This window comes from Typopeltis vanoorti, chromosome 9, assembly GCF_054136105.1.
Source record: "Typopeltis vanoorti isolate ZY-2024b chromosome 9, IOZ_Tvanoo_1.0, whole genome shotgun sequence".
NCBI lineage: Eukaryota > Metazoa > Arthropoda > Arachnida > Uropygi > Thelyphonidae > Typopeltis > Typopeltis vanoorti.
In genome coordinates this window covers 75,565,148-75,583,527 of record NC_143557.1, presented here as the reverse complement: position 1 = coordinate 75,583,527, position 18,380 = coordinate 75,565,148, and the positions used below count along the sequence as shown (strand labels likewise).

At 37.0% G+C, this 18,380-nt stretch overlaps 1 protein-coding gene across 6 annotated transcripts in view; it reads left to right on the top strand.

Moving 5' to 3' along the window:
• Positions 1–18,380, top strand: part of Wdr59 (WD repeat domain 59) — a 261,127-nt gene that overhangs the window by 135,794 nt on the left and 106,953 nt on the right. For all 6 annotated transcript variants that reach the window (XM_090397480.1, XM_090397478.1, XM_090397477.1 and 3 more), the window contains exons 15-17: positions 1,909–2,053; positions 2,224–2,453; positions 2,634–2,776. In XM_090397480.1, coding sequence (XP_090253606.1) covers positions 1,909–2,053; positions 2,224–2,453; positions 2,634–2,776 — 518 coding nt within the window. The remainder of the gene's footprint in view (positions 1–1,908; positions 2,054–2,223; positions 2,454–2,633; positions 2,777–18,380) is intronic.

Genomic DNA, 18,380 nt, shown 5'->3' with positions numbered 1-18,380 from the left:
CTATAATCAGTTATACAGCTGCATTGAAGGGTAACTAATTTAGAAAAATTAGACAAAGGCTGGACCATTACTTAATGAATGCAATATGCTAGTCACTTTCATGTGACCAGCTATTTCATCACTTGTGAGTAAAAGCACTCACAAGTGATTGTGTTGCATAATCTTGTGCAACAGTGTTTTAACGGAATTAAATCAAATAAATTTGTAGTTTGATCCAGTCGCAGCATCAGAGAACATCAGCAGCTAATGTAGCCACACTGCCTTTTTAGAAAAGTGATCATGTGGTCTTGATCTGGGAAATTGCCATACATGCAGAATTTTCTAATAAGAAGGGGGTATGTGTGAATTACAAAGCAGGTGATTATGACAGACTCGAGAGTCAGCTTAGAGCAGTGCCATGGTATAAGAATTTGGAGGGGGGGGGGATTTAGCATTGCATGGAAGATGATTAAGGGGATGATTTAGGGAAGATAGATGAATGAGCAGCATTATTAAGTAGGAGTTGCAGAAAAAGAAAGTGTACAGTATCTAGAGAGAAAGGTAAGCCCATGAGCAGTACAGGACACAGGCAAGAAGGTGACCTGTATGGTCTGAAAGGCCAAAGCTAATTATAGGAGTTCTTTTGCTGTATGGCAAGTAAAAGGAAGAATGACTTTAATGAGTGCTGATGGTAGGGACATAATAGAAGCAAAAAATTGAGTTACTGAGTGATCATTTTGCATGGGTGTGAAAAGTGGAGAAATCACAGTACCAGATGGCCATTGTTGACTGGTGTGAGAACAGAGGTTCTTATAATATTGCTATGAGAAAACAAGGGAATTGGCACCTCCTCTGACCAAACTGTTTAAGCCACAGTTCTAGGAAGGTATATGGGGTGGATGAAAAGAGAGCAAAATAGTTTCATTGCACAAAATTGGCTCCAAGATAGAAGTAGCAAATTATAGACCATTTGGTATCACAGGAGTGGTGTTAGTGAAGGTATTGGAGAATTTAGGAGCAGCTGGTTTTGTGAAGAGTAGGTATTGCTCTAATAATTGGCTTACTTTTTATAATAAAGTAACAGTTGAGTTGGATAAAGGAAATTGCCACTCAGTGATGCTGCTGGACTTTGCAAAGGCATTTGACTGGACTACATGGAACTCTTGTAGGAGTAAATAGGGATAGATATGAAGCTGGTGATTTGGATAGGAGTGTAGCTGATGGACAGATATCAAAGAGTAGTGTGTATGGAGGAGTTGAGTCCAAGAGAAGGTGAGTGACTAGTGATGTACTGCAGTGCTCAGCACTTGATCTGTTGCTATTTATTTGTACATTAATGATGTAGGAAATGATTTAAGGGGAAATATTGTTTTAAATGATTTAAGGGGGAAATGTTTGCCAGAGATGGGGTTGAAAAAGATATTGACAAGCAGGAATAAGGAGGTTATTATTTCCCTTAATAAGGCCACAACTGTTACACACAGATCTGGTTGCCAGCATTTGATTGGAATGAGGAAATGGTGGAAAGGATCCTGAGGTGAGTGACAAAGACTGTGGCAGATAAGTTATTAGAAGGATTTTATAGGAATGACACTGAATCATCATCATTTTTCCCTTTCCATGTATTGGCAGGAATGGAAAGAATAAAAGATCATCCCTGGAAATTGTATAATAGTCTGGTAGAGTGTTCAACTGGATTTTTTTAAATTTATTTTTGCTTCGAGGATATTGAATGCATTGTCAGAGGTGGTGGTGTGAGTGCTTTGTTGATGAATGAGTTCAACAAGAGGTATGAAAAAGTATTGTGTGAACAGTGGTTTGAGTGGGTCTCCTGTGATGAGTCTGACTCCATAGAGATGCCCAAGAAATAATGATATTATGATTTGTATCCTTTCACATAAAACTAAACTTGTTTTGTTTTCTGTTTAGTTAGATGCAAAGAATGAAAAAGAAAATAATAGTTACCATCTTGATCCTTCTAAGCAGACCTTTATTCCTACCCCAGTTTATGGTAACTTTCAGGATGCCAGTGTTCCTTTTCCTCGTACCTCTGGTGCAAGATTTTGTGGAGCTGGTAAGTAAAGTTAAATCATGAAATATGAAATAATAATGTATATCATGTTGACAGAATTCAACATTCTGTACCCATTTCTTATGTTCTTCTTTGTTCTGTTCAACAGTATTATCTTTCAGATAAAAATTTTATGTGCATTTCAAACTGTTATTTTCATACTTGTAATACAGATCTTCTGGTATGCTTTATGAGACCTCCCCATTTGCAGAGGATAAATGCTCCTACTGAAGTGACACCTCGATCTTTGTCTGCTTTAACAGCATATTTATCCACTCATGTTCTGCCGATCAAAGGACGTCCTTCACCACCTACTCAGTATTCACTTGTTTATCCTCCTGTAGTAGCACAAAGTCCCACAGATCCTACAGTTTCCATTTCATCATTTTATCATCAGGAAAGGGTATGTATGTAATTTATCTCATGAGATTTTTGTGAAAGATTTTAGAAATAATCAGGTGACCTATGATAATTCATATCTTAGTATATTATTAAATCATTTAAAACTGATATATCTTTTTATCATCTCTCTCTCTTCTTTTTTGTTTGTTATATATATTTATTCTTAGCATTGATATTTCAGAAGCAGAAGCCAAGGAGAAGACATGGTCATGAAGCCCGAAGGACATCAGGTCACCAGCAGCAACCAAGTAATTCAGGAGCTGTATTAGTATATACTATATCTCGTGTAATGCTGATTAATCAGACTTTAGCAGAAAATTATGTGTAAGTTTTAAAATTATTGATATACAGTTCATTAGAAAAATTTTTGTAGACTGAAAGATTATTTGTATAAGATTTCTCTTTATTTAGTTTGATTTTGAATTTTCTTCACATGCAGTTGCAATTAAGCTCAGCAATTAAGGCCATTAGTTTTGTTTAGGGGTGCCGTGAAATAATGAAAACAAATTTAAAATGTTTTAAGACTAAGTGTGCCATGTCAAATGTGTATGTATGATGCAAGAAATGTAATATTTGCATTTGATTTTTGCAATATTTGCTGTGTATGTTTTGTATTGAATATAAATACAATAAATATTATAATATGTCTGTATTACGATTTTTTTTTCAATTGGGGGGGGCTGTGAAATATTTTAATTTTTCCAAGGGGGCCTTTACATCCATAAGTTTGGGAAGCACTGGATAGATGATTATGAATAATTAGATTTTTGAAGCGTTAAGACCATACTTTACTAGTAGAGCTTGCTTAAGGATTGAATCTGGATATCTGGGAGACTTCATCATAGCCTATAAGTGATTTCCAAACTTTCACTATCCACACATATCTCTTTTAACATTTTAGTAACACTGGTTACCTTTTTTTAAGCAAAGGCAATTTGGGAGAAGTTTTAATATTTCATGCAAACACAAATAATTATAAAAATTAATGGCACACACCCATTGCTTTCATTACAAATATTTAATCCTGATACATCAATCATTCTCACAGTTACTACTGCTATTTTTGTTTTCTTCACTATTTTCTATCATGCATCTCATATCCTTGTTTTTAGCCAATGATCCATATTAAAGGATTTAAGAAATACAAAAGAGTGAGATAGCTTCTAATTTTTAGGAAATGACAACTTCACTATCATGCACATTTTATAGATTATAAATTATAAAAACTTTAATTAATAAATACCTATATTTTGGCATTGTTATATTGCCATCTTCAGGGATCACGAAACAATGATATGTGCATGCAGGCACTCACATTAAGCAAATGAGGTTGAAGAAAGGCAACAAAAGTCAATCCTAGAGTCCCAAAGGGCTAAATTGGGTTGTCTTGGCTGTTGGGCTGATGATCTTACACCCTCTGTCCAAAAAGAAACCAAACTTTTCGAAAATAGAAGAAACTAGTGGAGCCACCTGTTGTATCTTTTTGTTGTCAAAAGCAGCAACCTTCATTAGTGTTGTGTCAACTCTTTTTGACAATTGTTTCATTAGAAGCGGAGTTATAGTGCCAAGAGTGACAGTGTGTTTTGACGAACGGTCAGAAAAATGAGTTTCAAACAGAGAGCTGCGATTGCTTTTTGTGTTAAACTTGGTAAAAGTTTTACCGAAATGCATCAAACACTTCAAAAAGCATAACAGTGATGAATGTTTATCCCGTATTCTAGTTTACGAGGTGGTTTAAGCGATTTCAAAGTGGTTGTGAGATGCTTGAGGACAACGAAAAGCCAGGCTATCCAAAAATTTGACCGAGCTGAAGTTAACATCCAAAATGTGCATGATTTCATCAAAGAAAACCCAAAATCGTCCGTAAGATTGATTGAAGATGAATTGGGGATTCCAAAATCAACTGTGCACAACATTTTGACCGAGAGTTTGGGCCTTCGTAAATTGAATTCGCGATTTGTTCCCCACAAGTTGACTGATGACCAATAAATGTATCAAATTGAACACTGCAAGGACCTTATTAAAACCGCTCATAAGGACTCAAAACTTCCTTGAAAAGATCGTTACTGGTGACAGAACGTGATGTTTTGAGTATGAGCCCGAAACAAATCACTCTGGTGCTTTGTTTGTAATCCCTATTATGGAAATTTCCTTAATGAAATTTTTCTGTGTTTCTCTAAAAAGGAAATTTCCATAATTTGGATTAAGCAGGTTACCCGGAAGAGAGATGCCCAGAGACATCGCCGTGACAGAAAATGTAGTGAAAATGTACCTGAGCCAGCACTAAGGACAAAATATGGGAATGGGACATTTAGAATAATGCATCAAGATAGGGGTGGGACAAAGGGATCACTGCATTTCATGTATACTAATGCCAGGAGTATTAGGAACAAGAAGGAAGAATTTTTGGCCTTGATTGGCTCTTCCTGGCCACAGGTTATTGGCATTAGTGAAATGTGGCTGACGGAAGATGATATAATTAGTGGGATAGAAATGTGTTTAGGAGAGACAGAGAATAAAATGGGGGGAGAGGTGTTATTGATGATAGCTGATGAACTGCAGCCAACGAGAATTGAAGTTGTATTGCAGGATAGTGAAAGGAGCTCATTCGAGGCTATTTGGTGTGAGATTGAGACTGGCAGAATAAAATATACAGTTGGGTGCTGCTATAGACCAGGTGATGGAATAGATGGTGGAGATAGTATGCATAAACAAATTGATGAAATGAGTGGAAGGAGGGTAATTATTATGAGGGATTTCAAGTATGGTAACATTGATTGGAAGGAGGAGAGGACACATGTGAGGAAGGAAATGAATTTTATTCAATTATTAAGGGATAACTATCTGAGACAGCATGTAATTGAAAATACTAGGGGTGTGAGAGTGCTTGACCTGGTAATAGTATCTCACAATTTGACTGTAATGAATATGACCATGTTGCCACCTATTGGTGAGAGTGATCATAAGGTCTTGACCTGGGAGGTGGCTAAAGGTGTGGAATTTTTGATTAAGACAGGGTATATGTGGAATTACTGTGCTGGCACGTTTGACAGGCTTAGGAGATTGCTTGGATCAGTGCCATGGCATGTACAACTGCAAGGGCTGGACGTCGATAGAGCATGGGAAGTGGTCAAGGAGCATTTACAGGAGGTTATGGCTGATTGTATACCTAGGGTCCGAATAGTAAAACAAGTAGGGGTTAAATGGATGAATAACACCATTAAGCTTGAGCTGCAAAAAAAGAAATCACTGTGGAGGGAATTTAAAGAAAGGGACCTGCAGGCACATGAACGGTATAAAGTGCAGGCCAGAAGGGTAACGAGTGTGGTAAAAACAGCAAAAGCCGATTATGAAAGGAAACTAGCTATGCAAGCAAAAGAGAATCCCAAACAGTTCTTTCAATATGCTGCAAGCAAGAAAAAAAACTGTACATGGCAAAATGATTTTAAGGAATGACGATGGTAAGGAGGTCACTGAACCAGTCGATATAGTGGAGTTACTGAGCGTGCACTTTGCAAAAGTATATCATCCAGGTGGTGACATTGAAAAGATGAAGGAACCATTAGTTTATACGGGAATTGTGATGAATGAAGTGGAGGTGAATAGTCTATTACAGAACCTTAATGTGAATACATCTGTGGGATTGGATGGTATACCGGCACGGATCTTGCACGAAACGGCTAAGGAATTATCAGTGCCCTTGACCATGTTGTTTAATCTGAGTCTCGGGTCTGGTTTAGTCCCGAAGACGTGGAAAGAGGGGAAAATAGTTTCACTGCATAAAGGAGGATCCAAGACTATGTTGGCAAATTACTGACCGATCAGCATATCAGGAGTCGTTGTCAAGGTCTTGGAGAAAGTAGTCAAGGGAAAAATACAGGAATGGATTGATGAAAACGAGATACTGTACAGGAGACAGCATGGCTTTGTGAATGGTAGATCATGCCTCAGTAACTTGCTCAAGTTTTATAACAAGGTGACGGCAGAACTGGATAAGGGAAATGGGTTTACAGTGATACTGCTGGACCTGGCAAAAGCGTTTGACAGGATACCACATGGAATTCTAATCCATAAACTACAACATATGGGACTGGATATAGGGTTGGTGAGATGTATAGGTGGGTGGTTGATGGGGAGATATCAAAGAGTAGTTTATTCAGGAGTAGAGTCCAAAAGACGGCCTGTGACTAGTGGTGTTCCGCAGGGTTCTGTTCTTGGACCACTGCTGTTTAATCTGTTCATTAACGATATAGGGAAGGATCTAAGTGGAGCAGTTCATTTGTTCGCTGATGATGCAAAGTTGGGTAGGGCGATAATGAATGCAGAAGATGTCAAAGTCTTGCAGGATGACTTAGATAGATTGGAGTTCTGGGCTAAGGAGAATGGATGTCAATTTAATGGGACAAAATGTAAGGTTATGCATTTTGGGGTGAAAAGATTGGCAGCAGTATACCACATTGGTGGATCTGTACTCCAAGAGATTGATGAGGCCAGGGACTTGGGAGTGTTGGTGGATAGGGAGATGAAGTTTAGGGGGCACATTGCAAAAGTAGCTAAATCAGCTCATCAACTCACTTGGTTGTTGAAAAATACCTTGACGAGCAGAGACAAGCAAGTTATTGTACCTCTGTACCGAGCCCTGATAAGACCTCATCTCGACTACTGTGCCCAGATTTGGTCACCTCGGTTCCTTCTTGATGGGGAGGAGGTGGAGAGGATCCAGAGGTGAGTGATTAAGATGATAGCAGGTCTATGGAATAAACCATATGAGAACAGGTTGAAGATTTGTGGGTTGCAGAAACTAGTTGATAGGCAGAAAAGGGGAGATACGATTGAGACATTCAAATTGCTAAAAGGATTCTATAGGATTAATTCAGAGGATATTTTTGAGATCAGGACTGGTGGTTCGAGAACTAGGGGACACCTACGGAAGCTGGGCAAGAGTGTGGTTAGCAGGGGAGTTAGAGCTGGATTCTTTACTTTTAGAGTGGTAAATGAGTGGAATAAGCTGCCAGAGTCTGTTGTGGGTGCTATGACAGTGAGCAAGTTCAAGGCAAGGTATGATAGATACTGTGAGAATGTCGAATAGTTGTGTGGACATGATGTTTAGGGCCTCCCTCGATGAGTAAGGACTCCCTGGAGTAGCCCGAAATAATAATAATAATTCCCAGTTAGGAAAGGGGAGCAGGGAAAAATAAAATTATTTTTGATCAGAAAGACAGGGAAAATTCTTTGCCTGATCCCCCAACTGCTAGAGATACTGAACAGGAAAAAGGGGGATGTGATCTTTGAGTTGTCTTTTGTTTCCTCCAGAACACACAAAACAATCTTATTCACTATACGCGGGAGATCCTTCAGTTGTTCGCCGCCTATTGTTGCACTGTCCTTGGGACATGCATCAGGTTAAGCTTTGAACAATTGAAGGCACTTTACAATTTCCAAATAAGGCTTCTAAGCTCTTTCTTTCAAATTGGAACCACTAAAACGACAGGCCGTTTTCTAATACATTTTCCTTGAAATACACAGCTTAACATTCCTACCATTTCAATACATACTTGTATGGTTTTTCAAATCACAAAAAAATTATAACTACAGTTAATATAACTCTTATATACAAAATTCGTAATTACAAAATTCCACAATCAGCGTTAAAATTACAATCTCCTTCTATATATAATGTTTGTGACCTCTGTAAAAGTCGAAACAAAGTTAAGAAAAAAAATTCTTATTGCATCGCATTTTACACCATGCATCTAGAAATGTCATTGGGTTTTTTACTCAAGAATTTTTATGGCATTGCAGATGTATTTTAGAAACAAATATATGTAGCATAATAGAAGAAAATTCGCACATACTTTTTCTTGGATGTTGTTGTTGCCTGTCTTCTTTCTGCAGTGTGCATACTTCTGCTGTTATAGTGTTGAAAGGGGAGTGGGGGGGGGGGGGGGGGCTTAAGCAATGTGGGAGAATTAATTTGGAAAAAACCCATTTTTTTTAATATAATATATACATATTATTTCTAAGGGTGGGTGGAGCGCTTTTTTTTGTAGTTTGGGAAAAGATGAAAAAGGGGACTGAAAATAGACTTTTTTTTTTTAGAGGAAGGGTGCCAGGTAGAGGGTTGATGGGGGGTGCAAGCCATTTCAACTGTGGGTCGTTGTCTGAACTCATGGAGGGAGTGGATGCTATGTCATGTTGGCTTGATGTTTCTGCTTTTGAAGTGTTATTGCCTATTGTGGTCGGAGTTGTGACCTAATTTTTATGTTGTAGAGCACATATGTGCAACCTGCGACCGGATCCGGCCCTAATCTATTTCAGCGAAGTTTGTCTGTTCATGGTGGGAGAAAACATGGTGTTCTACTAACTCACATTAAGCTGACATCATATGACTTGTGCAAAACGCACTGTTTTCTCCAACGAAGGTCTCTTTCTCAATTTGACTAGCAGTGTGTGTGAACGTGTTACAATGTGTCAGTTTGGTACTTGCGTTGATGTTGTGTTCTGTTCAGTGCTTGCAGTGTAGAAGACAGTTTTGTTTGACAGTTCTGAATATCGCTTATAAATTTGGGACAATGTCAGGGGTTATTGCAAAAAAAAAAGTAGATGCAGAGAATCGTCAATTTTAAGACAACTGGACGGAGGATTATTATTTTATTCTGAATAAAGGTTTGCCTGTATGTTTGCTGTGCAACGAATCTGTATCCGTCAACAAAGAATACAACTTGAAGAGACACTTTAATTCGAGACATGCAGATCACCCAAAAATTGATGGACAATTACAAAAAGATGAAATACAGAAGTTGAAGAACTTGGATACCCAGCAGCAAATGTTCAACAAGCAAAAAACGCAGCACCACAGCATTGTCAAAGCCAGCTTTGTGGTAAGCGAAAAAATTGCTAAGCATTCTAAGTTATTTGGTGAAGGAGAGTTTATCAAAGAATGTCTGCTGGATGTTGCAAGTATAATATGTCCTGAAAAGAAAAAAGACAGAGAATATTCGTTTGTCGAGACGTACTGTTGTCCGACGGATAGAAATTATGGCTGATGATATGTCTGCTGGATGTTGCAAGTATAATATGTCCTGAAAAGAAAAAAGACAGAGAATATTTGTTTGTCGAGACGTACTGTTGTCCGACGGATAGAAATTAGGCTGATGATATCAAAAAAAGTTTAAAAAAGAAGATTGCTAGATTGGAAGCATTTTCAATTGCTTTGGATGACAGCACCAATGCCTCCGATACAGCACAACTAGCAATATTTATTCGAGGAGTTGATGCAGATTTCAACATCACAGAAGAATTATTGGTGCTTTGGCTGTTAAAAGGAACAACTATGATGTATTTGAAAATATATCATAGTTGTGAAGATATATTTGAAATAGTCAACACAGTCTTCGAGAGATTTGGGCTTAAATGGAATTCACTATCTGGCATATACACTGATGGAGCCCCTGCAATGGTTGGTGCACAGAAGGGATTTATTGGAATAGTTCATGAAAGAGCAATAGAACTACAGATCCATCCGGAAAATTTAACAAATTTTCACTGCATTATCCACCAACAAAATCTGTGTGCAAAATCGATTAAATTCATAAATGTTATGGAAGTTGTAGTAGCCAGTATTAACTTTATTAAGTTGCGTGCACTTAATCACCACCAATTTAAGGAGTATTTGGCAGACCTATTTTCGGATTATGAAGATGTGTCTTATTATTGTGAAGTGAGGTGGTTGAGTAAAGGTAAAATGTTAAAACAATTTTATGATCTGAGACAAGACATTGCAGATTTTATGGACATAAAAGGAAACACAATTAACCAAGTAAAAGATAAGTGGGTGGGTGATTTAGCATTCCTTGTAGATGTCACCAGATACCTAAACGAACTGAATCTTAAATTGCAAAAACAAGGACAATTGGTTCATGAACTGCATGGACGTGTCAAAGCTTTTTGTAATAAACTAAGATTGTTGGAAAGTCAGATAAGAACTAAAAATTATCATTTTCCTACTCTAGCAACTCATAAAAATATCCCTTATAATTGTTATGGAGATGAACTGAAGGCACTAATAGAGTAATTTGATACAAGGTTTGCAGACTTCAAAAACAAAGACTCCACATTCGCTATATTTGCTCGTCCGATGGATGCTGATGTAAATAATGTGCCAGAAAACTTACAGATGGAACTTATTGAGCTTCAGGTGGATTTAGTGCTAAAATCACAATTAAACAACATTGCTTTGATGGATTTTTATAAATTTTATTTGGTGGAAGAAAAATATACAAATCTACGTGCCTTTTCAAGAAAAATCATTTGTCTTTTCGGTAGCACATATATGTGTGAACAGTTTTTTTGAGGATGAAATACAATAAATCAAAAATTCGGACAGGAATAATGGACGAAAACCTCGAAAATTCTATGCGACTATCCTTAAATAATATTAACGTCAATATTGATAGTCTCGTAGTTGAAGTACAAGGCCAATCACATCAAATTGTTATGTCGTTCATTATATTATAAAATTTATGTAGAGCTTTATACCAAAGCATTATATTATAAATAAATGAAATATGAAGTAGCAACTTGTTTTAATTCATTTAATATTAATTTATTTTATTTAATAATTTGGTCCTGCCCTTGACTTGGAGACAGAATGATAATTTGGCCCCTGAACTTAGGAAAGGTTGCCCATGCCTGTTGTAGCGCTTCCAACACTCGGAGATTATGTAGGGTCGGTGGACGTTGATTGATTTCTCGTCACATTTTATGGCTATCGTTTCTGATATTTTAAGCATTGTTTCATTGTCTTGTCTGTCTATTATGATTGTCAATTTGTGGGGTGTGTTTCTATTCAAGGACGTGAACTGCTATTTCTGTTTTCCCTGTACTTTGTATTCTATTTTTCTTTTTGATATTGCGTTTTTTAGTGTTTAGATGTTCTGGAATAGGAATGTTACAGTCACAGAGGTGTTCTTGTAGTCTTGCCCATAAAGACTTGATGGTAGAACCTGTGTAGGTGATATCACAGTTTTTTTGGCAGGGAAATTTTTAGACTACATTGTGGTGTTCTAATATTTCTTTGTGTGTGTGAGATTTTGTGGGTTTTAGAAGATTTGCCAATTTTTGGTTTGTGGTGAATACCAGTTTGTAGTCAGTATGTTTGAAAATATATTTGTAGGCTTTGTATGTATTCTCGATGTATGGCAGTTTGATAACTTTTTTGTGTTGGGAAGTTTGTTTTGGTTGTTGGGTTGTTTTGATGGGTTTTGCCGTACTGTTTGCATAATTTATTAGTGGTGTTGGGACAGTTGTGATTTTTAAAAATCTGTGTTAGTTTTTTTTATTTCTGTGTTGACACAATTATGGTTAGTTGAAAGCTTGTAAGCATTTATGAATTGTGATAGGGTGACCGCGATTTTTTAACAGAATATGGATGGTATGAGTAGAAATGGAGGTGGTTTCCGATATGCGTGGGTTTGTGGTATATTTTTGTGGCTATTTTGTTCTTTTTTCTGATTAATGTCAAGTTTAAGAAACTGATGGATTTGTTCTGTTCAGTTTCTGTGGTGAATTTTAGTCTGTTGCTGTAACTGTTATGGAATGCTTGTAAGGTGGTGATGTGTGTGTAGGTTCTCCAATGCACAGAATATCGTCCACGTATCTGCCATAAAAGGCGATGATGGGGGGGGGAATGGAGTAGGAGTGATTCTATGTGTGCTAGGAATAATTCTGCTAGTTGTTCTGCTGATGTTTTGGCCCATAAGGAGTCCGAAAATTTGAATATACATGTTGAACTTGAAGAAGTTTGCCGGGATTATTAGTTTGATTAAGTTTATAATATCATTAGGTGTTAATTTTGTACGAGAGTGTAGGGTATGGTCTTCTGTGAGTATTGTGTGTACAATGTCTAAAGTTCTGGGAACGTCCATGTTAGTATATAATGAAGCTGCATCCAATGAAGTGAGGATGTCTTCCTGGGATAGGATTATGCTATTTTTTTTCTGGAAAAGGTCGTCCATATTTTTTATCAAAGAGTTTGACATTGTAAATAATGGTTTGAGTAGTTTGGCTACGAATTTTGATAAAGGTGCTGTGGTGGTGTTTTTGTAGGAGACTTGGTCGTATAGGAGAACCGTCTTTGTGGGTTTTGATTTGTCCGAACATACAAGGGATATGTGTGGTGCGGGATGTTGTGTTTTTCATTGTGGTTTTGTCTATGTTGTTTTGATTTTTTAGGGCATGCAGGGTGGTGTTGATTTGTTTTATGAGGTCAGGGTGGGGTCAATTCGGATTTTTTGGTAGGTGTGTTGGTCGTTTAAGATAGCTATTATTTTGTTGTGGTAATTGGTTTGGTTTGTGATGACTACTGTATCCCCCTTTGTCTGCTTTGGTGGTCATTATGTTCGGGTTCGTTTTTAAAGATAACAGGGCTTTTTGTAAGTTGGGAGTAATGCTGGGTTTTATTATTATTTTACTATTTATGATGTTTATTTTGTGGAATATTGTTTCTTTGTTAGGGTCATTCTCTAGTTTTGCTTGGATTTTGATAATGATGTCTTTGTTTTGTATGTATTTTGGGGATACAGTGAAGTTTAATCCTTTGTTCAGGATGGTGATTTCATCGGGCATGAGGTTGTAATGTGATAGATTGATGATGAAATTGTTTTGTATGGGTTGCGAGGTGGTAATATCTGAAGGGTTGGAAGCTGCTCATTTGTTGTATTGGGTATCTGTTAGTGCATATCATTTTTTTGGGCGTTGAGCTTCTATTAATTGCGTGTACTCATTGATGTGCAATTGAGTATTTTCCGAAAAAACCGCCCATTTGTTTGGGGTCAGTAAAGTTTTCAATCTGTTTTTTGAAAGTTTATTTTTCACTTGGTTAGAGTATAATAAATTTAGTTTAATCCTTTATCCAAGTGTGAGCAAACAAAGTTTGCACCTGAAAGTATCTTCAGGACTGGGGTAAGGTGGTGCAACACCAGGGCACTCCGTGCAAAGGTGGAGCAAGATACCAACACTCCTATCTCAGTATCTCCCATAATGCAAAACACATCTCCTTGTGGATATGTCTAATGTTATGCATTAAGGGAAGGGCCACAACCCAGACTAGTTTCGACCTTTATTGAGTTCTCTTTAGTGGGAGCCAGGCCCAAGTGGAGATACCAGGCAGAAGCATTAGCGGGTTATCTCTACCTATAGGAGTTGCCAAATGGTGTGCCACCCTTTTTTAATAAATTACTCTGGATTTAGAGAAAGACGTTGAAAGTTTATTTTTCACTTGGTTAGAGTATAATAAATTTAGTTTAATCCTTTATCCAAGTGTGAGCAAACAAAGTTTGCGCTTGAAAGTATCTTCAGGACTGGGGTAACTAACTTTGTTTGCTCACACTAGTAGCAGATTTTTTTGTTTCCAGGAATTGTGCTGTTGCCGTGTACAGCCTGGAATTTTGGTGTGACGTTGTGATTGAGACATTTTTTAATGTATTTTTTGTGTAATGTATGTTAGGATGATTTTCTGGTATGTATCTTTTGTAAAGTTTATGCACTCATTGAATGTGTGTAGTGAGACCATGACTCAGGCTTGTGTTGGTGCATGCACTAAGTGGATATTATTTTAAAGGTGTCTTTGTGAGGGAGGGGGAGGTGGTAGGGAGGTTATGAGTAGAGAGCCAATGTTTGAGGGGTTGTATGGCTACAAGAAACAAGTAAATATAGGTATTATTTCTGGGAAAACTTCCATGTTACCCCTCTTAAAAACTTATGGCTATTTTGCCTGCTTTTGTTTAGGAGTGCTTCTTTTTTTTAACGTCATTGGCTTTTTACTTAAGAATTCTTAGGGCATTGCAGATGTATTTTAGAGATCTAATGATAATGCTTTAGGAGGCTTCCAGGTTAGGTAGCAAATAATCTTGCTGCCACTATTATGGCAGCTTTCTTGGGGGGGAGGCCAAGACTACGGTATGGCTTGTTGAATATATTACTTCATATTCTTCCCAGTTTCAAACATCTTAAACAACAGCTGTGAAACATCAATCAAAAATAGATCTAATGCAAAAAAAAAAAAAAAAAAAGTCAAATCTCCAAAATCTTCAGATTTTCCTTCACAAGTGTACATGGTCTTAGTTTCCATCTCATGTTTATTTACATCTCTGATTTGCAAAACCACATTTACTTTTCCCAACAAATTCTGATTTCATTTCCTTCAGTTTCTCATCTCAGTTTTCCCAATTATTCTGAGTATTTTTATCTCAAAAGGCGGTATGTGCATATTAACTCTGATATATGACATCAGAGTTTCCAATTTACAGTATCTTTTTTAGCTAAAAATCTCTCAGCTACAATTCTGTCAAATTCATTTTCTCCTTCTCATTCTTTTGACATCGAACATTCTACTTTTTGATTTCCCCTATTTAAATATTGATTTTGTCCAGTTTATTATTCCTAAAGAAAACATTGATTCAGCCAGAGAGGCATGTGGTGTGGTTGTCTGCAAGGATAGAAAAATCAGAACCCCATGGTGGACACAGGAAGTTAAAGAGGTAGTGAAGGAAAAGAAAGCATATTAAAGGTTCCTGCTTATGCTCTTAGAGAATACAGAGAGAAATGTAAGAAAGCTAAACACTGTGCAAAACTAGCTAAACAAAAGTCATGGAAAGACTTTCGTAAGAACATAGAAAAGAAATGTCAAGAAGGTGGCAAAATATTCTGGAGGCTGTTGAAAAAAGCTCAGAAATGGAGGAAAAAGTGCTGTAAAAGGAATTAGAGATGATAAAGGTGATATGAAAATGTCAACTTTATCATCTCTTTTTGTGTGTGGAGTAAATACTTCGAAAAATTGCTAAATGAAACAAGCAGTGATGACAGCACAGTGGTCTCAACAGGCATTCAGTCAGGAATACATATCCATACTTGAAGTAGAAAAAGCCACCAAATGTCTGAAATGTGGAAAGGCAGCAGGAGTAGATTATATTCAACCAAAAATGTAAAAGCCTTACAGTGGCTTCATTGCATAGTTCAGAAGACCTGGACAGAGAGATGAATTCCCAACGATTGGAGTAGAGCTCTCAAATTATCCATATATAAAAAGGGAAATAAAACTGAATGTGAGAATTACAGAGGTATTTTCATACTGAGTGTTCCTGGTAAGATGTATTCAAGTATACTTGAGAAACGATTGAGGATTGTGGAAGAGAAGCTTGGCGAAGAACAAGCTGGATTCAGACCAAATAGAGGCTGTCAGGATCAAATTTTCACATTACGACAAATAGTTGAGAAATCGTGGGAATATAACAAAGATCTGTATTTAAGTTTTGTAGATCTGGAAAAGGCATATGACAGGGTGCCAAGAGAGAAGTTGTTCAAAGTGCTACAGTTGTATGGTATCAGTGGAGCATTATATCAAGCAATACTTAAGTCTTTATTTGAGTTGTAAGTCAGCAGTTAGAATTGAAGGAAGTACAGGAAGATGGTTTTATGTTAAATCTGTCATTGTCATACAAGGATGTACATTATCCCCTCTGTTATTCATTATCTATATGGATCACATTATGAAGGAAAGTCGTATTAAAGCTGATATCAAAATTGGAGATATTAATGTCAGCTCTTTGCTTCATGCAGATGATGTTATACTTCTAAATAAATCTGTTGCAAGTCTGCAAGATTCCCTGACTAAATTGAATAACTGTTGTAATAGATATGGTATGAAGGTCGACAATAACAAGACAAAGACGATGAAAATAGGCAGAAACATTGAAAATATCAACTGCATTTTGAATGGAGAACCTATAGAACAAGTAAAACATTTCAGCCACTTAGGCACGATTTTTAGTGAAGATGATAAATTAAATATGGAAATAGACAACAGAATCAACAAAGCTGGTGGCTGGAAGGCAACTGAATAAATTTATATGGAATAAGAGAGCAATTATTTAAAACACTAAATTAGCTATATACAAGACAGTGTTCAAAGCAATTTTAACTTATGGATCTGAGATCTGGGTTATAAATAAAACACTTGACCAAAGACTAGAGATTGTAGATATGAGAGCCCTGAGAAAGATTAGTGGTGTGAACAGATGGCATCAATGGCAATATCATATTAAAAACGAGGATATTAGGAAAGAACTTAATATTGTTAGCATCCAGGAATGTGTTAGCAGAGTTAATCTCAGGTGGTATGGTCACTTGAAACGGAATGGAAGAGGAAAGATTAGCAAAACAAGTGTTCTTTGCCAGGTTGATAGGAAAAAGATCCAGAGGAAGACCAAGATATAGGTGGATTGATATAGTAAAAAAATGTCTTAGAAGATAGAAATATAAGATCTGATAATGTTGAAGTCTTGACAGGTAACAGATTCATTTGGAGGAAAATTGTAGATAGGAAGTTAGTAATGGTGTAAGTTTTTCATGCAGTACTATCATATCCTGTAAACTGATTGAGGGTATTTATCAGGAATTTGATGATGATAATAATATTCCTAATAGTGAATGTTCATCTTCCATGGAGATATTAATTTGCACAAGATCTTATCATCAGTGATCTTGTGCAAATTGTTCATTTGCCTGACAGAACACCAGATATTCCTAAACATTCTGCAGGCACTCATTATCACTTCCTCATCAGTAACCTTTCTGAGTATACTGTGGATGTTTTTTTTTTTATTTTGTAATCAAATCAGTCCACAATTCTAGTATTTTCTTCTTCCATAGAGCAGCACTCACCCTGCTACTCTTATCTGTATATTGTCTAGCAGGTTGATTTCTGTAACTTCTTTACTTCATTTCTAGACTGGATTATTGTTTTTGGTCTTCTGATCCAAACATTTATATTATTATTAAGAGAGACCTCCAGGGAGTCTGGGACTCATCGAGTGAGGCTACATATTACATGCACCAGCTATCATACTTATCCTTGAATTCGTTCACACTGCTTGCACTCACAACATCCAGTGACAATCCATTCCAATCATGCACCACCCTCTGAGAGAAAAATCTAGCCATCACACCCATCTTAGCGATCTTCATTTTCCTCTCCCAAGGATGCCCTCTCATCCTTTCCTCACCCTCCATCATTTGAAATCCTGTATGACCCTTTCAGAAGTTTGTAAGTCTCAATCATATCTTCTCTCTTTCTTCTGTTTGCTAGTGTCTGCAGTCTACAAATTCTCAATCTGTCTTCATGATCAGTATTCCACAATCCTGATATCATTCTTAACACTCTCCTTTGCACTCTATTCACTGTATCAGAATCGCAACACAAGGAAACCAGATCTGCGCACAATAGTCCAAGCAAATTCTTATCATGAACTCGCCTGTAAAGAGGCAAAATGACATACTTATCTTTACATGTCAAAGTTTGTTTCAGCATTGCAATTATCTTTTTGAGTTGTACATGCAATCTTTGCTACATGGCCCCTGAACTTCAACTTTCTATCTACTAACATTCCAAGATTCCTAGCCTCATCAGTTTCTTCTAGCATAATCCCACCAATATAATACAACATTGGATATTCTTCTAATCACGCCAAAGTGCACTTTGCATTTACAGACAACTATTTTCCCATGCCCACAATTCCAGCCTATTCAAAAGATTCTGCAAGTACTGCATATCAGCAGCACATTCCTTATTAAACTACATATCTTTGCATCATCAGCAAATAGCCATATGTCACCTGCCAAATCCTTCCCAATATCATTAATGTACAGATTGAATAACAGTGGACCAAGGACAGATCTTTATAGTACACCACTAGTTACCATAAATCTTCAGGAATAGCCAGACTCACATCCCTCCCTATATACTACTTTCTGATATCTGTCAGTAAGCCATCCTCTTATCCAAGCTATTTTATAATTCAAACACATATTCTCCAGTTTATTCAACAGTCTTCCATGCTGTATTCTGTCAAAAGCCATAGCAAAATCCAAT